At 44.2% G+C, this 24256-nt stretch overlaps 1 protein-coding gene across 2 annotated transcripts in view; it reads left to right on the top strand.

The window, feature by feature from the left end:
- Positions 1-1414: 1414 nt before the first annotated feature.
- The window catches only part of DNER (delta/notch like EGF repeat containing), a 355847-nt gene continuing 333005 nt past the window's right edge, over positions 1415-24256 (top strand). Inside the window, exon 1 of one of the 2 annotated variants that reach the window (XM_004033309.5) lies at positions 1415-1842. In XM_004033309.5, the coding sequence (XP_004033357.1) occupies positions 1567-1842 (276 nt within the window). In that variant the 5' untranslated portion in view covers positions 1415-1566. The remainder of the gene's footprint in view (positions 1843-24256) is intronic. The other variant, XM_019022784.4, reaches the window with a different exon arrangement.

Here is a 24256-nt window from a genome sequence, read left to right as displayed (position 1 = left end):
CTGCTTGCAGATCTGTCTGGGGTTCAGTGATTTCCTGCAATGGCCACATGAATTTTAGGTATCTCCTGAAGCAGAAAAGTGTGACATTTGCTTCTGCGTTTGAACAGGACAGGGAGAAGCCATGCAGTTTGCCTTCTGTTTCCACTGGAGGACTTTTAGCAGCCCCTGGTGTCTGTGACACCTACAGCATAAGTTCACATGGAGTCCTTACTTTAATTTTTTTAAAAAACAAAACAAGCTATTTTTGTGTTTACTAAAAAAAAAAAAAAAAAAAAAAAAAAAAAAAAATTGGCCCAGACTGTCAATCCACGGGAATCACATTTTCTTTTTTCATTTGACCACCTTAAAAAGAAGGTACCTGGGAACCCACAGGTAATAGAGATTGTGAAAGGTCAGGTGGAGGAGACAAGGCTGGATGCGCTTTATTCAGCGGAGTGCAGCCTCCTTGGCGGTCGCAGCACCAGCCAGCCCAGCCAGGACGTGTAGAAGAGCCCCCCCATCCCCCACGAAGTAGGTCACAGCGAATGCTCCTTTTATACAGAGTCCCCTGTTGCGATTCCTGCTGCTAGCAGCGCCTCTGCCAACCTGGGCTTTTGAACTGTTCTTTCGGACGTTCTGGGCTGGGAGTCAATTGACCCACTGGATTCGAATCCAGACTTTCTGGGCCTCAGTTTCCCCCTAGGTTCAACGACAGGGGTGGACAGCCTGACACCAAGGCCTCTTTCCGCCCTCACACGGCGCGGCCAGACATTCCTTAGCGGTGCGGCAGGCCCCGCGCTCTGGAAAGGGCCGGCGAGAATGAGACAGCTGGGTCAGCACCAAGGACAAGGGCCCCGGGTCCGCCTGGCGGACGCGAGGTCACTTCCAGGCGAACCCGGCTGCTGAGCGAGCGTCGGGCGCAGGGTTCCGTGGCCGGGCGGGAGGGCTTGGGGTGCCGGGAGAAGCGCTGTGGGAAGGGGAGCAGTCCCGGGGGATGAGGCAAGGCCGGGCCCCGCGGCGGTCTCGCAGATTCTGCGCCAAGAGGCCAAAGGTGGCTGCTGCGAGCGCGCCGCCCCTCCCTTGAGGCGCCCTGCCACCTCCCGCGCCCTGCCCTGCCCGGGCCTTGGGGCGCACTCGGTGCTCCCGGCTCTGGAGGCCCCTCAAAGCCCCGCTTCCCGCACTCGTGGACCTCTCCAGCCCCTTTCCTGCCCCAGCGTCGCCTGGCTCCCTGTACCAGGGCTGCTTCTGGACACACCCGTGACTTCGACCCACTCCTGGGGGATGGGGTCCCGCATCGTCTTCCTGCAACCCCCATCCCAACTCCCTGCGGGGAAAGAGGCCCCACTCCCCGGTGCTCCAGAGCCGGGGCCGCCAGGCGCCCCGCCCCCCTCTCGCCCCGCCCCGCCCCGCCCCGCCGGCCCCGCCCGCCGTTGCCCGGGGAACCGCGGATCCCGCAGCTGCAGGAGGCGCCCGGCCGGGCGGAGCAGCCCTAGCCGCCACCGTCGCTCTCGCAGCTCTCGTCGCCACTGCCGCCGCCGCCGCCGTCACTGCGTCCTGGCTCCGGCTCCCGCGCCCTCGCGGCCGGCCATGCAGCCCCGCCGCGCCCAGGCGCCCGGTGCGCAGCTGCTGCCCGCGCTGGCCCTGCTGTTGCTGCTGCTCGGAGCGGGGCCCCGAGGCAGCTCCCTGGCCAACCCGGTGCCCGCCGCGCCCCTGTCTGCGCCCGGGCCGTGCGCCGCGCAGCCCTGCCGGAACGGGGGTGTGTGCACCTCGCGCCCTGAGCCGGACTCGCAGCACCCGGCCCCCGCCGGCGAGCCTGGCTACAGCTGCACCTGCCCCGCCGGGATCTCCGGCGCCAACTGCCAGGTGAGTGGAAGCGGCGGGCGCGGTGCGGGGCGCTGGTCCGGGACCAGCAGCCTCTTCCCGCCGGCCCTGCTGCTGCTGCCCGACAATGGGCACGCCTGACACAGGCTTTCCCACTTTGGGAAGAAGATGGATCCAGTCTCTTGGCCCGCGTGGACGCGGACCCCCGGGCAGACCCTGATTCCCTTACCCGCCCTGGTTCCCGGGCGGGGCCAGCCGGGCTCTCGGGGTGTGCCGCTCCGGGGCTCGGCACTCCTCGCGCGGGGCTCCAGACGCTCCGGTTGGCCACTGAGTGGCGCGCCCCTCCCGGCCGGGCCGAGCCAAGAACCACTTGAGCGGTGTCCGCCTTGGCAGCGCGGAGGAGCCGGCTCCGAGCGTCCCCGGCGAGGTGTTCAATGTCCAGGTGGTCCACGCTCCACGTCCGGCTGGACCCTGTGTGTGTAAAGGGTGTGCGGTGTGGGAGGCAAGGGATGTGTGCCAGGTGGTGGGGCACTTTCTCCTTCTCTTCCTCCGCCCTTGAGGGCTGTGACAAAGCAGCCAGAGGACGAGGAGGGCAGCTGCCTCTCCTCGGCCTGCGACCAGCCCTCTCTAAGCTTAGGAGCAGTGTTGGAACAGTCGGAGGCATTCGAGGGGGCATTGTACGTGGTGCTGGCAGGGCCGCCCTTCCTGCCGGACGCTCCACGGGGCGCACGCTTGGGGCTGGCAGCCGGGGCGTGAGCAGGGCACCGGGAAGCCGCCAGAAAGCGTGTGGGCGGTGCGAGGGATGGGACGATGGGATGTAGCCAGCAGCCGCCCGTGAATTTGGGGTTTTCAGGAGAATTTGGCAGAAAATAATATCTGGGGCTTTTACAAGTCCGTTAAAGCTCTGTGAAACCTATTAACATCAACATTTTCAGTAGGCAATTTGGTAGGACTGTGTGTACAGGTAGAAAATCCCCAAACCTGTATTGCAGGGTAGGGCAAATAATGAAGTTATCTGAAATGATTACATTAAACCACATGAATATGGACAATATTTGGGATCAGATACTATCTTTCTTACATTTGGGTGGAGGAGTTTGTTTCATATAAATTTGATAACAATGATTGGAGAGTTACTTTGAGAATGCTCAAATAGGTTCTTTCAATGGGGAAAAAGGCTGCCCTTTCATTATGACAGGTTTTACATTTTTTTAGAGGTAAATGGGATTGAGAAGCTTGACCTTGACAGCCAGATTTTTTTGCATTTATCTAGAATCTTTTTATTTCATTTAATGGCAAATTAGCAATCTGAATCTATCTTTTCAACACTGTGCTCTTCCTCTTTGTTTACTGGTTACAATAAGCTTTAGTTACTTGAAGGGAGATGATGATGAGGAGGAAGAATTTGTGTGATGTGAGCATCAGGAGTAGATTTGGGACATGATAGCTTCTTGGGGGAAATGCCTGTTGGAGCCATTCTAACCATTAGAACAAAATCTTGCTTTTGCAAAAGTCAAAATAACTGCAAATCAAAAACCAAGGAATGGACTCACGCTAATTTTCCCTGTGGATTGATGATTTATATGACTTTTCCTGAAGAAATGAATTGTCTGAGTGTGTCCATCAAACTGCTGTTATATTTACACGTCTGAATTTTATCCTTCAAAGAAATAGTTGATTTGGACCTAGGGTTTAGTGGGAATGGATGGGAGAAGGTACGTTAGAGTGCACATCGATTTACATGAGAAGAAAGACTCACTGGGAATTTAACACAACTCTGAGATGGTTTTTGGTGACTCTAAAAACAGATATAAGACATCTTCAAGAAAAAGAGCTCTTTAGTGCCGCCTAAAGATGACTAACAGAGAAACATAAATATTTTGATTTGTCCTAAGTAGTGACTTGATATATAATATAATTCATTCCGAAGAGTCATGAACTAAGACATAACATTGCAGGACCAACTGGATCAAAACAGATTCAGGTTTCTTTTGTAGCTCCCATTGGAGGTAGGCTTAGCTGTGTGAACACCGTCCACCTGAGCAGAAGCAATACTGCATGCCCTGGTGTGTGAGTTGGAGAGAGCGCTGAAGTTACTGTAATCCTCATAGGAAAGCTCATTGAACTTGGAACTTGATTGGACTTGGTTACCCAGAAAAACTTACTGAGATGATTCAGGGCCTTATAATCCATAAAAATGGATTCCTGATGATTTTAATTTAATCGTTCATGATCTCGCAGTAAGACTTGAGACTCATTTTTCATGGGAACGGCAAAGAACACAAAAGACAATTTCAGAAGAGAAGTTAAACGTGGGGTGGTAGGGAGGGGAGGGGAGAGAGGGAGAGAGAAACTACACATACTCAATTACAGATAAGGAAATAGGATCTTAGCCACTGCAGACTATGTGGTTGCTGAAATAGAACCTCGTGCTCACTGGATAAATTGGAAATGGAATTTTACCTGGATGTGAAGAGGATCTTTTAAACAGAGCGTCACTCCTCCTTCTCCAAAGACAATAGTGTTAGCAATGGTAACATTAGAACCTAACCTTGAAGTTTCTTTCTGTGTGTGGGGAAATTTTGAGAAAATCATAAACTACGAATTAGGATTAAAATGGCTGTCTTTAGGCTTTTTAAAAAAAGGATGTCTTTAGCTTTTCTGTGGTTGGCTGATTGAATTTGCGTAAGTCAGTGGGGTCCAGGACATGCTTCTTTTGTCACCTGAGTCATGGAAACTCCTAGGATTTGGGAATTGTAGGTCGTGTGGGTTTGAAGTCAAGCTGAAGTTAAAACTACTGGGTCTTATTTCCTCATCTTCAACGATGGGATCTATGGGACCTACCTCATAGGATTCCTCATGAAGATAGTGATTCCATTCCTTGATGTCTGATTGCTGCTGACAGCTTTAAAGCCTCACCTCTCCACTTCCTCTTTTCCTCCACATCAAAACAAGCTGATAAGAAAGCCCAGGGGTTCCCTCCTTTGGTGCTGGTGGGAGGTTCAAACCATGCAAACTCCTGCCCTGTGCTACTCCAGCCCCAACCCCAAAATGCAGCAAAACCCACAAGCCAGTCTCCTTTCCCTGTTCTCAGAAGCCATTTAAACCCATTTGGGAACTGCCTGCTGTCCCCAGAGAGCCCCATTATGTCAGCAGTAAACCTTTTTATATCGTGTGTGTGTGTGTGTGTGTGTGTGTGTGTGCGTGTGCATGTGCGTGTGTATGCATGCCATTTTCAGTCTCAGGGTCCAAACCAAATTTTGGGTGGGTGTCCATCCTGTCTCTGTGGGATGTTCACACTAAGGTTCTGGGAAGGATTAAATTAATTAAGTGCTGTAAATCACTGAGCACCTGTGACATTTCTTTCTTTGTAAACTTTCTGCACATATTTCAAATGCTCATTACCTTAACTAGATCGAGGTAATCATCATCTCTTTTAGTCAAATGCAGAAAATGAAGCTCATTTTGATTGAGTGACTAATCCAAGGTCACATTTTGATACTGCCCTGAAAGTCCTCTAACACATGCAAACATCTTAAATCATGAGAAATTCAGCTGATTTTAAAACTGCATATGAAAATCTAATTTGTAGATACATAATGATGATGATGATGGTAGCTTACCCTCCTTTTAAGCACTTGCCACATGCCTGCACTGTTCCAAGGACTTTGCAGACATAACTTGCTGATCCTTGCAATGTCCTATGAGCTGGGTGCTGTCCCTACTCCCATTTTATAGATGAAGTGCAGAAAAGTGAAGTGACTGTCCCAATGTCACACTGCTAGTAAGTGTGAGAACTGGAACTGGAATTTGAGCCAGCCAGGCTGGCTTGATACAGGGCTATAGAATCTAAAGAGTGCCTAGATGAAAATCCAGCCCTGGACCTGTCATAGTTACAATAGGGAGCAAGAGCTATAACCTCCTTGAGTTTTATCATTAAAAAGGGGATAAAGAAATTTCTGAGTCCAGTCTTGCTCTAAATGAGCTTGTATGAGTGTGCTCAGCTCGAATAAAAAGGCACAGAGGTGACAAAGACACAGATTCTCCTTATGCCACATGCTAACCAGGAACCTTCACCTTAGAGTTAGAATTCTGGGTCCTAGCTGAGGTTATTTTTACCATGATGGCAAGCAAATGGACACTACATAAAAAAAATGTTTCTGATAGGTTTGAAAAATCTTCAGCTGATTAGAAATTGAGGCCACTCTTGCTTGTTCTGGTTCATTTGGGGAAGCAGGCAGGTATCAGAGGTGGCAGTGGCTGGGCCAATTTTTCTTTTGTGGTGAGTGATACAGAAACTCCTTCTATTGGGCTGTCCATCAAAGAAGGGGCTATTTACATTTGCATTACTTTGTTTGTAAAGCTTATTTTATTTTCATAAAATAATTATTTGCCTAATATTTAAGCAGTCAGATACCTGTTTGTTTTTTCATTACATGTTCCCTAAGGATCCTATCCTTCAGGATTATAATAACAATGTGTTAATTTCTGCACTTGGAGTAAAAAGGGGACACGTGTGGCTGCTTTTCATGCAAGTTAATTTTACTTATTAAACTGATTTTATAATCCTTTCTTCTGATTAACCATGCTAACTTGAAACAATGGTCTGCTTCAGAGGAACCTATTTTTGATTGAGGTTTGCTAACAAAGAATTCTAGTTCTTTGTACTGCATCAGTCTTTTTTACTGGACTTTACACATATACACACACACACACACAGAAACACACAAACTCACATTGTAGTATGTACAAAATGTTGAATAGTAGCTGAGGTGTAAAGAGACATTGCTTCTTTCTCTGGCTTTTCTATGAACTTCTTGTGACTTTGGGATAATTATTGAACGTTCTTGAACCTCAATGTTCATATCTCTAAAATGGATTAACAATGCTTATCTTATTTTCTTTATAGAAATGATGTAACTCACAAATAAGAACATAGTAAAGTTCTTTTTAAAAGTGTAAAGACGTATGCAAGAATGAAGTTTAAAACATTTTGAAAAAAGGTAACACGTTGCGCAAATAAAAGATATACTAAGAAAAGGATTGTATTTTTCCCCATATAAAATGATTATATTAGTTTATTCAGTGTGTTTGATTGTCCTCCTTCAATGAACAGACACAGCTTTTTCTCTCTACTAGGATGAATTATGTTATGACATGTTTTGAAAAAGAAAATTTAATTGTATTAAACTTTTTATAAATGTGTACTTTTTATTCTGAAATAAATGATTTCTTAGAAAATTCTCAGTGACTTGAAGTTTTCTTTTGAAATGAAAGAACAAAAACTTGTCGAAATTTTTGTAAGAATGTTAAGAAAAGCAGGAAACTTGATGTTTTCTTGGTGTTATTAAAGCAGAATGATTCGCCTGTTTCGTGCACTACATTCTTGCTGCATTCTTAGGAGGTATCACTCTTCTCAGCATGGCCACCTCACAAAAACGTGTTCCTGTCTTTAGCTTCTTTGCTTAAGCTTCTCATGTGACATGGTACCATCAAAAATGGTTTTGTTTATGCTCTCATTTGATAAGCATCAAACAAGAAAGAAAACCTAGTCTGAATTTGAAGGGTATTTGAGTCAGAAAGCTGAATGCCAGGGTTGTATTTTTAGATATCCTTATCAATTCAGTAGGCAGCTGTGGTCAGAGCTGCTTAACCCAGAGGCAGTGACTGCAGAATCCTGCCCCCACCCAACAGAAAACCCGACAATGTGGCAAAGGTTTGCGGACAGAATTTCTTTATATTTACCCCTTCCTCTGCTTCCCCATGTCAGTGCTCAGCCCTGGCAGTGTATTAGACTGACCTGGCAGCTTGAACAAAAATGAGTGGGTCCTACAGTTCCCCTGTCCCCCAGATTCTGATTTAATTGGCCCAGGGTGGGGCCTGGCACTGGTACATTTTAAATGCTCCCCAGGTGATTCTACTGTATGACTAGGGTTGAGAAGTTCCTGCTAGACTCTTATCATCTTCCTTCATAGCCTGCTCGACGTATAGCATGTGGCAGAGAAAAACGACAGTTGCACCTGCTTTGGTCACTCCTGCCTGAAGGGCAGGCAGGCTCACAGCCTGGAAACTCCTGGTCCACACCCTCCTCAAATGGTATAGATTTTGCATCTCAAAGTGAACTTAGAATGGAAAGAGTCGAAACGTGGGAGTCAGGCCTGGGTTAGAATCTGGCTCTGGGTGTCCTTGGGTAAGTGACTCCTTTCTCTGAGGCTTGGTTTTATCATCTGTGAAAATGGGATCCTGATGCCAACCTTGAAAGTTGCTATGGCTTAGAAGTGTCTAGCCCAGTGCCTCGCCCATCAGAGAGACACCGGATAAAAGGTGCTCACTTCTGTTAATTCCTCCTCTGTTCTTCTCACCCAGTGAGTGCAAAGAACAATAAGAAAACAGTGAAGAGAGCATGAGCTGGCAGTCTAGACTATTAGGGAATCACTCCTCATGTTTTATTTGAACACACTAACCTACCTTCAGTCAATAATCACTATGTGCATCTTAGAGCAGTTGTCTTTGAGAGGAAGAGCTCTCAGAATCTCTGCTCTCTTCTCCCCCAGTTGCATGGGAACCCAGCACTGGGGCTACATACAGTAGGCTCTACGTAATACTGTTGAATAAATGACAGGTTTAGTGGGGTGCAGCTGTGGGCACCAGGAGGGCACTGGGCCTTGTGGAGTAGATCCAGGGCATATGAGGAGGGATTGTGTTTAGGAGAAGGAAAGCATATGAAGACATTTAATCTGTTTAATCATTTCCCTTGTGTCAGGTCTGTTCTGGGAAGTGCAGAATATTTTTCAATAAATCCTTTGCAGTAGCTCTAGCTTTTAATATTTCTAAAAAAGCTTTCTTTTAACAATACTTTTCTGTGGCCAGGTGCTGTGGTTCATGCCTATAATCCCAGCACTTTAGGAGACTGAGGCAGATGGATCACCTGAGGTCAAGAGTTCGAGGCCAGCCTGGCCAACATGGTGAAACCGCATCTCTACTGAAAATACAAAAAAAAAAAAAAAAAAAAAAATTAGCCAGCCATGGTGGCACATGCCTGTAGTCTCAGCTACTCGGGAGGCTGAGGCAGGAGAATCACTTGAATCCTGAAGGCAGAGGTTGCAGTGAGCCGAGATCGCGTCACTGCACTCCAGCCTGGGCTGAAGCGAGACTCTGTCTCGGGGGAAAAAAACACAAAACAAAAAAACCACCTTTTCTGATGAACTAAATCAAGGGTGGCCAAAGCACCGTTCTCATCCCCGTTCTTTCTACCAACTAAGAATGGTTTTAACATTTTTAAGTGGTCAAAAAAAAATCAAAACCAAACTAATATCTGGGCCGGGTGTGGCGGCTTACACCTGTAATCCCAGCCCTTTGGGAGGCCAAGGTGGGAGGATCGCTTGAGCCCAGGAATTCAAGAATAGCCTGGGCAACATACTGAAACCTTGCCTCTACATTAAAAAAAACTCATATTGCATGAAAGTTATATGAAATCCAGATTTCAGTGTCCAAGGATAAGGTTGTTTTGAGCACAGCCACATATGTTTGCGTAAGTGTTGTCTGTGGCTGCTTACATGTTCCAGTGGTAGAGGGGAGGAGTTGCAAGAGACAGCATGGCTCACAAAGCTGAAAATATTTCTTTATTTGTTGAGATGGAGTCTCGCTCTGTCACCCAGGCTGTAGTACAGAAAATATTTCTTTATTTGTTGAGATGGAGTCTTGCTCTGTCACCCAGGCTGTAGTGCAGTGGTGTGATCTCGGCTCACTGCTGCCTCCGCCTCTCATGTTCAAGCGATTCTTGTGCCTCAGCCACCTGAGTAGCTGAAGTTATAGGTGTGTGCCACCATATTCGGCTAATTTTTTTTTGTATTTTTACTAGAGATGAGGTTTTGCTATGTTGGTCAGGCTAGTCTTGAACTCCTGTGCTCAAGTGATCCACCCATCTCAGCCTCCCAGTGTGTTGGAATTACAGGCATGAGCCACTGTGCCCGGCCCAAAAATACTTATTATATGGCCCTTGATAAAGGAAGAAGTTGGCTGACCCTCTCCTAAATATTTCCGTAAACATTGGTGGAGTTTATTTTTTCATTTTTATTTATTGGACTTAGCCCAAGGCTCCTCTCCCTTTTCCCTTTTCCTCTTGCTCTCTTCCATCCCTCTTGATGGCTACCTCTACCTAGGCTCTAGGTAGGGCCCTGGGACTGACAGAAAGAGTACAGTCATTGTCTTCAAATTGCTTAAATCTCTAGAGTCTTCCTGGATAGATCTGAACTTTTTCTTTTATATCAGCCCTTGGCCAACATGTCTGGACACCATAGTTAGAGTTTATTTCCGGGGAAGTGTGTGAGGCAGGGAAAAGAAATGCTAACTGGAGGGGTTTTGGGTGTGGGTGAGCATCTTGACTGAGCTACTACAGGCTTATTAGCTTTCCTAAACCCCGTTTCCTCAATCATTGACAGGATGGCTGGAAAGATGAAAGTGAATAATAAGGTCTCTGGCACAGAACTGGCCCTCTATAAACACAAACTGCTATTTTGATAAAAGTGAATATGAGTCCCCATCTTATGGCTAAGGAAACCTACCTGGGGTCCTAAAGCTTGGTGACAGAGTTGGGGATCTGAGCCCAGGCATGGTGGCTTTGAGTATGGGGTCATTACTCTTACTGTACTGCTGTGCCTCAGACTGCTCCATGGTTTGTGACTTTCAAAGTGAGCACCAGAGGGAAAAGGGAACCAGAGGGTTGCGGTTCCATTCTGGAAGTTTTAGTTTCTGTATGGAGGCTTTGGGTTTGTGTAATGTTAAGGTATTTCTTTCTTAAAGAGAAAAGAAAAGGCACAGGGCTTTTGAAAAACAAGATTTGAGAAATGAAATCACTGTACTTGAAAGAAAGGTGCTTGGAAATAGAAACGTGTCTGCTATCTTTTGCTCACAGTTCCTGAAAGCAAGCAGGTCCTTTAGAATTTCAACACTGGTACTTATCTGGTCCTTGTAGTTAATGTGAAGGAGCATTTGTAATTACATCTTGGGTTTCGGAGGCAGATTAAAACTCCTTTATGGAAGACATTCTGTGGTGGAAGAAATCACAAGAGAAGAAAAGTATCTAGTCCTTCTTTTCCATGAGACGACTGAAGCACAGAGTCTGTAGCAATGGGCTGATGGGGGCTGAGTGGAGGACGGCTGAATTAGCATTACTCCTAGTATCCCATCGCGTTGAAGTCAGATTTCTGCAATATGTCATTTGGAGCAAAACCTTGCAGTTAACTTTCAAGCACAATAGAATGTATTAGAATAGGACAAAAAGTTAAATATGTCCAAGGTATATTACTGTAGAAAGGGAAAATGCAATACGGGAACAATGAAAAGAACACCAAAATCTTTAGCTTCAAAATGACTAGCTGTATTGCTTCTTCTACAAAGGATTCCCAGACTCTTTTCATTTTATAACTATTTTTAAAATTAAGGTATAATTTACGTACAGTAAAATTCACTCTTCTTGGCATTCATTTCTATGCATTTTGACGCACAGGTGTGTAACACCACCACAATCATCCCTATACATTTCCTCATGCCCCGTTGTAGTAAACCTCTCCCCGGCCCCAGTCCCTGGCAGCCACTGGTCTGATTTCCATCACTATAGTTTTGCATTTTTCTAGAACGTCATACATGTGCATTTTCCACTGAACATAATGCTTTTGAGATAGATCCATGTGGTTTCATGTATCAATTGTTTGTTTCTTATTATTGCTGAATAGTATCCATTGTATGGCTAGATGACAATTTGTCCTTTCACTAACTGATGACATTTGGTTTGTTTCCAGTGTCTGGTGATTATGAATAAAGCTTCTGTAAGTGTTCACATACAGGTCTTTAAGTGGACATGTTTTCATTTCTCTTGAGTAAATAACTAGGATTTCCTGGGATTGCTGGGTCATGTGGTAAGTGCGTGTTAAATTTTAGAAGATGCTGCCAAAGTGTTTTCCAGAAGAGGTGTACCATTGCATTCCCATCAGCAATAAATGAGGCTTCCAGTTGCTTGCATCCTTGTCAGTTCTTGGTATATCATTGGTGATTTAGGTTTTAGCTATTCTAATAAGCGTGCAGTGGTATCACATTTTGGTTTTAATTTGCATTTTTATAATGATTAATGATGTTGAACATCTTTTCATATGCTATTTGCTATCCATGCCTCTTCTTTGATGAAATGTCTATTCAAATGAGTTCTGAGGTTGTTTTTCCATATTTCTGATTCAAATTCAAATCCCTTACTTGATATGCGATTTGCAAATATTTTCTCCCAATCTGTGGCTTCTCCTTTCCCTTTCTTTTTTTTTTCTTTTTCTCTCTTTCTCTTTTCTTTCTTCATTTTTTTTGAGACAGGGTCTCACTCTGTCACCCAGGCTGGAATGCAGTGGTGCAAACTCATGATCTCGGCTCCTTGCAACCTCCGCCTCCCAGGCTCAAGCAATCCTCCCACCTCAGCCTCCTGAGTAGCTGGGACTACAGGCATGTGCCACCACACTGAAGTAATTCTTATTTTTAATAGAGGTGGGGTTTCACCATGTTGCCCAGGCTGGTCTCAAATTCCTGGGCTCAAGCAATCTGCCCACCTTGGCCTCTCAAAGTGCTAGGACTACATGCATCAGCCACCGTGCCCAGCCCTTCCTTTTCTTAACAAGGTCTTTCAAAGGACAGGTTTTAAAGACCAATGAAGTCTGATTGGTCCATTTTTTCTTTTATGGTTTGTACTTTCTGTGTCCTATCTGAGAGATCTTTGCCTAACCCAAGGCCACAAAAATCCCCTCTTGTTTTCTCATGTATCATTTAAGGTTTGACATGAAGGTCTTTGACCCATTTTAAGATTGTCTCTTTCTATGTGGTGCAATGTATGGGTAGTTTTCATTCTTTTTTTTTTTGCTTACAAATGTCTAATAGTTTCAGAAACATTTATTGAAAAGACTGTCTATCTCCACTGAATTATTTTGGTACCTTTGTTTAAAATCATTTGACCAAGCATGTGTGGGTCTATTTCTGGACTCTTTATTTTATTACATTTATGTCTCTTTTTGCCAATTCTACGCTATCTTGAGACTACTGTAGTTACAGTAAGTCCTAAAATCAGGTTGAGTCCTGTAAATATGTTCTCCCCCCTTCTCCCCACCACCTGCAAAATTAATTTGGTTACTCTAGAGCCTTTAGAACTTGCTTTTTAGAATAGCATAGGTGCGGAGCTAGAGAAATGCAGTTCTCCCAGGCACATATTGAGATGACAAGAATCCTCCAAAACAGGGTAGAATATTACACTGAGGTAGAACCAGGGTTCTTTTTTTTTTTTTTTTTGAGGCGGAGTCTCGCTGTGTCCCCCAGGCTGGAGTGCAGTGGCATGGTCTCAGCTCACTGCAAGCTCTACCTCCGGGGTTCACACCGTTCTCCTGCCTCAGCCTCCCGAGTAGCTGGGACTACAGGCACCCGCCACCACGCCCGGCTAATTTTATGTATTTTTAGTAGAGACAGGGTTTCACCGTTTTAGCCAGGGTGGTCTCGATCTCCTGACCTCGTGATCCGCCTGCCTCGGCCTCCCAAAGTGCTGGGATTACAGGCGTGAGCCACTGCGCCCAGCCAGAACCAGGATTCTTAACCTGGGATCTGTGGATGGTTTCAAGAGTGCGTGGACACTCACATACTCTTTTTTTTAAATCATCATCATCATTATTATTTTTGGTGACAGGGTCTTACTCTGTTGCCCAGGCTGAAGTGCAGTAATGTGATCATGGCTTACTGCAGCCTTAACCTCTATGGCTCAAGTGATCCTCCTGCCCCAGCCTCTTGAGTAGCTGGGACTATAGGCATGCACCACCACGCTTGGCTAATTTTTAAATATTTTTGTAGAGGCAAGGTTTCACCATGTTGCCCAGGCTGTTCTCGACCTCCTGGGCTCAAGTGATCCTCCCGCCTTGACCTCCCAAAGTGCTGGGATTACAGGCATGAGCCACTGTGCCCAGCCCATCATCATTTATTTATTTATTGCTAACATGAATTCAAACCAAGTATGCAGTTTACCAGAACAGAGCAGGAAATCAAGGCATGACTACCATCATCAAATCTTAATCTTCAGAGAACATTTCCATTATGCTGGCCTGAAGACACTCAGATTCTATCAGTTTTTCTGGGGTTCCATGGTTAAGCACTGCAGCTCCTTTCAAATTTTTCCTGAAGACATTATTTGGATCTTTCCAATAAGGCTTTTCTCCTACTTGGCAGTAGATGAATGCACATTCTTCCCGAACATGCCTCAGGCCGTCTCTACAACTGGTTTGGCCCGCATGCCTTTGGGGCTATATCTGTTACCTCCGATGTCCTTGGTGCTGGCAAAGAAGGCAAAAAAGGTCTTGCGATTTTGCTGTTTCATAGTCTGGTTGAACTCCTCAAAGTCCAACATGCTCGCTTCCTCATAGCTGGCTGTCTGCACAGTGCCATGGACTGGAGGAGTCCTTGGGTCCGACCATTGTGGGGCGGGGCTCACGTGGGGCCCACATACCCTGGAGATGCCAAATTTTGTATGTAGATATTCTCCTGGGGAATGGCTGAAAAGTTTCAAAAGATTCTTTAAGACCTCACCTACCTGTAAAAGAACCACTGGAATGGAGGAAGAAGCAGCTGGTTGAATACATGGGACTTCTGAGCATGGACTAAGACATAGACCAGGAGCTAGCCTGGGACCTCGAAGTACCCCAAAGTAGGATGCCCAGGCAAAATACAGATGCACAGTTATATTGGAATTTCAGATAAACAATGAGCATTTTTTTGTATAAGTGTGTCCCAAATATTGTACATCATTTATCTGAAATTCAAATTTAACTGGGAAACTTGTATGTTTAATTAGCTAAATATGGCAACCTTACCCCAAAGGCCCAATTCCCAGCTTTTTTCTGAAAGGTTTGTCAATTGCACTTTAAATTCTTGTCAAATAATTGTAGAAGGTAAATTTTGCTAACTTGCATTTAAAATATGAAATCAGCTCATAGTTTTGCATCTTCATGGGTCCTTTTAAGGGTAACCATCCAACTGCTAAGGCATTATAAATGCATGGAAATGTGTAAAAGACCTGTTGGTAACCTTCCCTTCCCTTTCTTCGGCCTCTCCTGCCAATATCATCCCTCTGCACTAATCGCTGTTTCCATTTTGCTGTGTAGTTTTACATTTTCTTCTTGGTATGTATAAGCATATGTGAAGCCTATGTAAATACTTTTATATGCATGCAAACTATTTTATATAAAAGCTAACTCAACCTATACGTAATGTTCTGCAATGTTTTCCTTAATCTATTTTGAGCATCTTACCATATCTTTTTTTTTTTTTTTTTTTTTTTGAGATGGAGTCTTGCTCTGTCGCCCAGGCTGGAGTGCAGTGGCTCCTGGGTTCAAGCGATTCTCCTGCCTCAGCCTCCCGAGTAGCTGGGACTACAGGCGTGTGCCACCATGCCCGGCTAATTTTTTTTTTTTTTTTGTATTTTTAGTAGAGATGGGGTTTCACCTTGTTAGCCAGGATAGTCTCGATCTCCTGACCTCATGATCTGCCCACCTCAGCCTCCCAAAATGCTGGGATTACAGGCATGAGCCACGGTGCCTGGCCACCATATCTTAAAACAGAAAGCAAACCCATTCTTTTCGATGGTTGACTAGTATTCCATTGTGTGACTATTTACATATTCAGTCCTTACTAAAGCCCATTATTTCCAGTTTTTAAATAATGTCGCAAAAAATTAGCTGGGCGTGGTAGCACACACCTATAAACCCAGCTGCTTGGGAAGCTGAGGCGGGAGAATTGCTTGAACCTGGGAGGCGGAGGTTGCAGTGAGCCGAGATCACACCACTGCACTCCAGCCTGGATGACAGAGTGAGATGCTGTCTCAAAAAAAAAAAAAAAATGTTGCACTGACCCCTATACACACACACACGCACACACACATATATTGACATAAATGTATATACATTAAGCATTCTAATAAATACTGCTAAGTTGCCATCCAAAAAGGTTGGAGAATTTTGCAAATTTACTGACAGCATATGAGAATGCCTACTAGCCCCCATTTTTTTTGTGTTAACTGATAGGTAAAACATGATATTTAATTGGTTTAATTTGCATTTAAAAAATTATGAATGAGGGAAGATTTTTTTTTTTTAATGAAATTGCCTGTTCCTATTTTTGTCTAATTTTCTTTTGGGTTGTACATTTTCTCCACATTGATTCGTAATGGCTTGTTGTTAATGAGGGAAATTAAATTCGCCCTTTGTCCTTTGTGTTGTAAATCTCTTTTTCCGTATGTATCATTTTTCATTTGACTTCGCTTATGCTCATTGTTTTGCTCTTTAGAAGCTTATAATTTTTGGTTCTTATTTAGCCAGATTCATTAATGGGGAAGCTGATCAATTTTAATTAGAAGTCTATGCTTTATATTGTTACCATACTGTATAATATGTTGAGAATTAGCAGATTCAAGCCAAGAATTTGCTTTTGAAAAATTCTATTTTGTCCAAGATTTGTATTGATAAGGTTGATTCTATTATTTCTTTAGAATGTACAATTAAAGCTGGACGTGGTGACTCATGCTTGTAATCCCAAGCACTTTGGGAAGGTGGGGTGGGTGGATCGCTTGAGCCTAGGAGTTCGAGACCAGCCTGGGCAACAAGGCAAAACCCCATCTCTACTAAAAATACAAAAATTAGCCGGTATGGCAGTGCACGCCTATAGTCCCAGCTACTTGGGAGGCTGAGGTGGGAGAATCGCTTGAACCCAGGAGGAGGAGTTTGCAGTGAGCTGAAATCCAGCCATTGCACTGCAGCCTAGGTGACAGAGCAAGAGCTTGTCTCAAAAAAACAACAAAAAAAGTACAATTAAATTTAACTTCAATTTATGCCTATTTTAAGAAGGGTTGGCATAGATTTTCTAAATCATATTTAAATATTTTTAATTTGTCTTGACTTTTTATTGAGGCTGGAACACTGCAACCATTTTATCAAGATTCTTTCTTTTTTTTAAGAACGACTCAGCACACTTTTAATAATTGTTGTGTGTTCCTTAGTATTTTGTTACAATCACCAAGTTAATTTTAATGGCATTATTGGATAATAGAGTATTTCTTAAAAGTTCTTGATGGTGTAATGGTCTGATTTCAAACAATGTTCTTCATCCAGGCTTGGGCAGAAAGGCTTGCACTAATATTCAGCAAAATGCAAATTTCCCTTATGCTTTACTCTCCATATTGTATTTTTAGCTCCATTCCCCTTGAGAACAGCCTTATTTCTCCTGACGAGGGGTTTTTGTGACCCTCTGTCTTCATTTTTACTCTTTAAAATTGGCCATTGGTTTTTTTGGTTGTGCAAAAGGGAATTCTTTTATTTCTGTAGAAAAGCCTCATAATGAGAGAGATAATAGGAAAAACAGAGAAATGAGAACGAATATTAGCATTTCTATGAGGCCCCAAATAAACCTTTAGCTGGAGAGAAGTAAATTCCATATTATTATTATTTTTTTATTTTACCAAGGGAGAGTAGGATGTGGGAGGGTGGAAATTTTGGAGCTACACACCGACTAAAGGGGAAGTCACCTTTCTTTTTGTCTCCTAAGGAAAATAAATTGTTATCATTATGTTCAAACTTAACAGCGTGATGCCAAAAACCGATGCTGACACCTCTTTAAAAATCACAAGTCGATTTTATGCAAGGTTTTTCTTGCTTCCCTTGCTTTCCACGGACCCTACAGATGTTTTATATGCTTAGAAGAGCACATAAATGCAAGTAGAGCCTGTGGGAATTTAGGCGAAGTCAAGAGCTTTTTCTCCTAACATAGATCTTTCCCGGTAGTATGTGAGTATGCTTGATTGTTTTCTTCTTTCTCCTGTATATTTGGAAAAATGATTGACTTGCAAATGTTGTCCAGGAAATGGAGACCAGCGGGGTACAAGGCTGTTGACAGAGGCCATTCAGTTGATCTCCTTGCCTCACTTTGCCCTTCCACTTTTTTTTCTTTTATTGTTTTCTTTTAGAGACACAGAGTCTCGCTCTGTCACCCAGGCTGGAGTGCAAGTGGCGGGAGTGCAATCACAGCCCACCGCAGCCTTGAACTCCTGGGCTCAAGTGTTCCTCCCACCTCAGTCTCCCGAGTAACTGGGACTACAGGCACATGCCACCATACTTGGCTAATTTATTTTTTATTTTTGTAGAGACGGGGGTCCTTCTAGGTTGCCCAGGCCTCTATGTTGCTGGTCTTGAACTCCTGGTCCCAAGCAGTCCCCCTGCCTTGGCCTCCCAAAGTGTTAGGATTACAGGCGCGAACAAATGTGCCCAGCCCTGCTCTTCTACTTCTACATGCATGCCTTGAAAACTCCTTCCTCAGTTGGAGGCAGGTCTTCTTTCCTAGAAAAGGGAGTCTTTATTTCCTGTTAGGGCTCACCTGTACACCTGCTTCCTTCATGGGTTCTTCTGATGAAGGGCTGCTTGCCTCCTGGTGTAAACTCCGAATGAGAAACCTGGGAAGAAGCGTGCTTCCTTGGAGAGTTCTTGTATTCTATTCTTAGGCCTCTGACCACAGTCCATTAGACTAGAAAGGAACATCAATGAAGTTTGTCCATATTGAAGTAGACAGATAATAAAGAGTCTTGAAACGTCATGTGGTGTCTCATCATCCCATATCGCCAATTCTCTGTATCATAAACCATCCCAGGTATATCTGTGGAATCTGTGTTGTCTTAAAACATTTTACTGAAGTAAAAGTCACATAATATGAAAGTAACCATTTTAAAGGGAACCTTTTAGTGGCATTTTGTATGTTCATAATCTAGTTCCAAAACATGTTTGCCATCCCAAAAGGAAACACTGTATCCATGAAGCAGTTACTCCCCTTTCCTCCCTCCTCCCAGTCACTGGCAACCACCAATCTGCATTCTGTCTCCATGGATTTACTTATTCTTGGTATTTCATAGAAATGGAGTAATCCAATATGTGACTGTTTGTGTCTGGCATCTTTCACTTAGTATAATGTTTTTGAGATTCATCCACGTTGCAGTATTTATCCATACTTCATTGCTTTTTTATGGCTGAATACTATTCCATTGCTCACATATATCACATTTTGTTTATCCATTCATCTATTGATGGACATTTGAATTGTTTCCACCCTTTGGCTATTGTGAATAGTGCTGCTATGAATGTGCTTGTACAAGTGTGTGTTTGAGTCTCGGTTTTTAATTCTTTTGGGTATATACTTCAGAGTGGAATGACTGGGTTATATGGTAATTCCATATTTAAATTTTTGAGGAACTACCAGATGGCTTTCCATCTGTGTTATCTTCTTACACAACCTGAGCCCCAGGATCCCCCCTGGATGGTTACTTGCAGCCTCTCCTTGCATTCCAGACTAATGTCTTGCTACTGTCGTTACCTGGGTGATAGCATCCCAGAAGCTCCATTCCAGCTGTGATCTGAGGTCTCAGCTCCCCAGGACACTCTGCTGGCTCAAATCCCTGGTCTCTTCATGTAAGGCCCAGCCTCCTGTACCTCCCTCCCAAGAAAGCCTGTGAATTGGGAAGCTTTGTTCTCTGGCTCAGCCTAGGCCATGAATGCTGCCCCTCCGCTCCAGAAAGTTATGCCTTATGCTAACTCCTGTGGTCTGCTGAGCTCCTTTGGGAGAAGCAGAGAGCTTGCTGGGGCACTTGAGCCACTGGGAATAAGTGGCCCTAGATGTCATTGGTCCAATTGCCTCACTCCACTGAGGAGGAAACTGAGGCCAGAAAGTTGAAAAAATAATTATACAAGGCCGTCCAGATTATAAGCAACAGCACAGGGTTTGAGAAAGGTCTTTGGTATTTGGTCAGTTTCCTTCTCCTAGGACCTGGCACCCCTCAGGCACATTTAATAGATCATGCAGAGAAATACAGCCTCCCCGTCAGTCATCGTGGGTTTTAATACTATCCCAGTCAACTTGTTTGTTAAGGAACTAGCTCATGTGGGTTGACCTAGAGCACTTATATTGCTGGTTTTTTAATGAGCTCAGTATAAATGAGAAATCTGAGTGGGCTGGGGGTGGGACCCCCTGTGCTTGATGAACCAAAGCAGGGCTAAAAGACTGTAGATCACTTGTTGCTTAGCAACCACTGCCAGGAGACTTGGTTTCCATAACCCAAGCCTTGTTAATTTCCCAGGGATTAGGATTTGGGCAGTGAGGTTTAGTAATGAGGTTTAGAAAGGAGTGCAAACTGGGTGTTTTTTTGGCTCAGTTTGTCTCCTAATGCACAGATCTCTCCCACCCCCAGCGAACAAACAAACAAAGAAACAAATCTCCATCAGGGAGCAGTTTTTGCAACTCTGGACAGTTTGAGGCCCAGAGAAGCTCATAAACAATTTCATCCTCAGGTCAAGGGCTCAGCATGACCCTCAGCTTACTATTCATCCTCCGTTCCCAGAACTCGGGGCCTTCCAGGCCTGCCCTACTCACAGTCTGACACTAACGAGTTCGGCTTTATGGAATACTGGGAAAGAGGTAGAGTTCTTTGTTTTTCAATGCAAGTTGGGGAACTCACTCTACAACTGGTCATTTCTGAGTACTGATTACAACAGCAATGCATTTCATAGATGTTTAGAGTGGGAAGGGATTCTAGAAATTGTATTGGTCAGTTCACTAATTCTGCAGAAGAAAATGAAGGTGAAAGAGATGAATGTCCAAGTCAGGATTAGACTTTGCCAACTCTCCACCCAGGGCTGTCTCCACCAGAGCATTAATGCCCAGCCATTCCAAACACTGAAGACCATCCTGTGGGAGCAGGCATGGGTGGGGATTTACAATAAATATATTCTTACGGACATTCAGATTCAAGTTAAATGTTCAGTTACTTACATGAAGGGCTACATGCTAGGTTCCTTTCCCTATATTATGTGTTTTAATCCTCACATTTCTTTGGAGGAGGCATTTTCCCTACTTGATAGATGATGATACTGTGTATTAGTCCGTTCTCATGCTGCTAATAAAGACATACCTGAGACTGGCTAATTTATAAAGGAAAGATGTTTAATTGACACACAGTTCAGCATGGCTGGGGAGGCCTCAGGAAATTTACAATCATGGTGAAAGGGGAAGCAAACATGTCCTCCTTCACATGGTGGCATCAAGGAGAAGTACTGAGCAAAAGGGGGAAAAGCCCCTTATAAAACCATCAGATCTCATGGGAACCCATTCACTATCATAAAAAGAGCAGCATGGGGGGCCCTCCCTAACATGTGGGGATTATGGGAACTACAATTCAAGATGAGATTTGGGTGGGGGCCCAGCCAAACCATATCATTCTACCCCTAGCCCCTCCCAAATCTCATGTCCTCACATTCAAAACACAATCATGCCTTCCCAACAGTCCCCCCAAATCTTAACTAATTCCAGCTTTAACCCAAAAGTCCAAGTCCAAAGTCTCATCTGAGACAAGGCAAGTTCCTTCTGCCTATGAACCTGTAAAATCAAAAGCAAGTTAGTTACTTCTTAGATACAATGGGGGTACAGGCATTGGGTAAATACACCTGTTCCAAATGAGAGAAATTGGCCAAAACAAAGGGGCTACAAGTCCCATCCAAGTCTAAAATCCAATAAGGCAATCATTAAACCTTAAAGTTCCAAAATGATCTCCTTTGACTCCAGGTCTCACATCCAGGTCATGCTGATGCAAGAGGTGGGCTTCCATGGCCTTGGGCCACTCTGACCCTGTAGCTTTGCAGGGTGTAGCCCCCTCTTCCATCTGCTTTCACAGGCTGTCATTGAGTCTCTGTGGTTTTTCCAGGCACGTGGTACAAGCTGTTAGTGGGTCTACCATTCTGGGGTCTGGAGGACAGTGGCTGTCTTCTCACAGCTCCACTAGGCAGCTCCCCAGTGGGGACTCTGTGCAGGGTCTCTGACCCCTCATTTCCCTTCTGCACTGCCCTAGCAGAGGTTCTCCATGGGGGCTCTGCCCTTGCAGCAAACTTCTGCCTGGACATCCAGGCATTTTCATGCATCCTCTGAAATGTAGGTGGAGGTTCCCAAACCTCAGTTCTTGACTTCTGTGCACCCACAGGCTCAACACCACATGTAAGCCACCAAGGCTTGGGGCTTGCACCCTCTAAAGCAATGGCCTGAGCTGTACATTTGCCCCTTTTAGCCATGGCTGGAGCTGAAGCAGCTGGGACACAAGGCACCATGTCCCAAGGCTGCAAAGAGTGGGGTGGCCCTGGATCTGGCCCACAAAACCATTTTCCCTCCTAGGCCTCCAGGCCTGTGATAGAAGGGGCTGCTGTGAAGGTCTCTGACATGCCCTGGAGACATTTTTCCCATTGTTTTCGTGATTAACATTTGGCTCTTTGTTACTTATGCAAATTTCTACAGCAGGCTTGAATGTCTCCCTAGAAAATGGGTTTTTCTTTTCTATTGCATCATCAGGCTGCAAATTTTGTAAACTCTTATGCTCTGCTTCATCTTGAACCCTTTGCTGCTTAGAAATTTCTTTCTCCAGATACCCTAAATCATCTCTCTCAGGTTCAAAGTTCCACAGATCTCTGGTGCAGGGGCAAAATGCTGCCAGTCTCTTTGCATAGCAAGAGTGACCTTTACTCTGGTTTCCAACAAGTTCCCCATCTCCTTCTGAGACCACCTCAGCCTGGACTTCATTGTCCATATCACTATTAGCATTTTAGTCAAAGCCACTTAACAAGTCCCTAGGGAGTTCCAAACTTACCCACATTTTTCTTTCTTCTTCTGAGCCCTCCAAATGGTTCCAGATCTGAAGTTGCTTTAACATTTTTGGGTATCTTTACAGCAGCATCCCACTCTCTGTGGTACCAATTTACTCTATTAGTCTGTTCTCGCACTGCTGATAAAGACATACCAGAGACTGAGTAATTTATAAAGGAAAGAGGTTTAATTAACTCAGTTTTGCAGGGCTGGAGAGGGCTCAGGAAACTTACAATCATGATGGAAGGGGAAGCAAATGCATCCTTCTTCACATGGTGGCATCAAGGAGAAATGTCAAGCAGAAGGGGGAAAAGTCCCGTATAAAACCATCAGATCTTGTGAGAAGTCACTCACTATCATGAGAACAGCAGCATGGGGATAACTGCCCCATGATTCAGTTACCTCCCACTGGGTCCCTCCCATGACATGTGGGGATTATGGGAACTACAGTTCAAGATAAGATTTGGGTGGGGACACAACTAAACCATATCAGACTGGAATGCCCAGAGGTTCTTGGTGACTTGCCCAAGACATATAGCAGTGCATTGAGATTGGAATCCTTTGTCTACAAATGCAGGGCTTTCTTAGATTTTTTATATTATAAAATATAAATTATATGTATTATATTACATATAGTTATTTCTTATAACAGCTATCTGCTCATCCTTATATAAGAAAAATACTTTATACAAGATGCTGATCACAGTTCTCAAATACATTCCATCCAGTTTAAAACTATGTGGAATGAATTGAAACAGTGGAATATTAACTGTAATCATTGCATCATTTTATTTTTTTGGCAAGTAAGACATCTTAGAAGTGCAGGCCATTGTTTTAAGATGAACCCCCAAAACCATTTTTATTTAGATCAGAAGCAATTTTTATGCATGGCTTAATGCTTTTGCCCAGTATATTCAGAAGTAACTGCTCATTAAAAGTACAGTTTTATAGTTTAACTTACAGAAAATCTCTAAAGATAAAATGAGTTTTTGAAAATGGTAATCAACTTGCATAATCACTTGTGATATAAGATTCAGTCATTTGGTTAACCATAGCTGAAAGCCAATGGAAGTACTGATTTTAAGATGAGTGTAATATCTGTGTTTGAGTGAGTATGAATAAACCAGAAATGCAATGATGTGTTTGGATTTTTATTAAGTAGACATGCAGTATCTTAAATATGCATGCACTAAGTACTCCTGCAAGAACTTTAGCAATCAAGTGATATCTAATTTTGTCATCTTAGAGTTGAAAAAAATGAAAGCCAGAGAGGTTTGAAGACCAGGTCAGATCAGGGACCTGGTATGTATTAGTCGGGACCCTTTGGGTTGCAAGCAACAGAAGACTCAATTCAAATAACGTAAGCATCAAAGGCAGCCTGTAGGTTCATGTGGCTGAAAAGTGTAGGCACAGCAGTGTCTGGGAGCTCAACTTATATCACCTGGGCCATAAGTCTCTTCATTTCTTGGGTCCACTTTCCGTTTTATAGGCTTCATTCTCAGATTCTGAATAGTGACTTCTGACAGCTCCAGGTTCACACTATTCATATTGCCAGCAACCCTAGGGAAACAGAGAGCACCTATTTTCAGTTGATCAGGAAAGTCCTGAGATTAGTTCTGGTTGGACTGACTTGGGTCACATGTGCATCTCTGAACCAGTCATTGTGGCTGAGGGGTTAGATTCTGCTGATTGGTCAGGCCTCAGTCATGTGTCCACCACTGGAAGTTTTTAA

Source organism: Gorilla gorilla, chromosome 11 (assembly GCF_029281585.2).
Source record: "Gorilla gorilla gorilla isolate KB3781 chromosome 11, NHGRI_mGorGor1-v2.1_pri, whole genome shotgun sequence".
NCBI lineage: Eukaryota > Metazoa > Chordata > Mammalia > Primates > Hominidae > Gorilla > Gorilla gorilla.
Note: the sequence above shows the minus strand (reverse complement) of the source record. Positions and strands in the feature narration are given on the sequence as shown.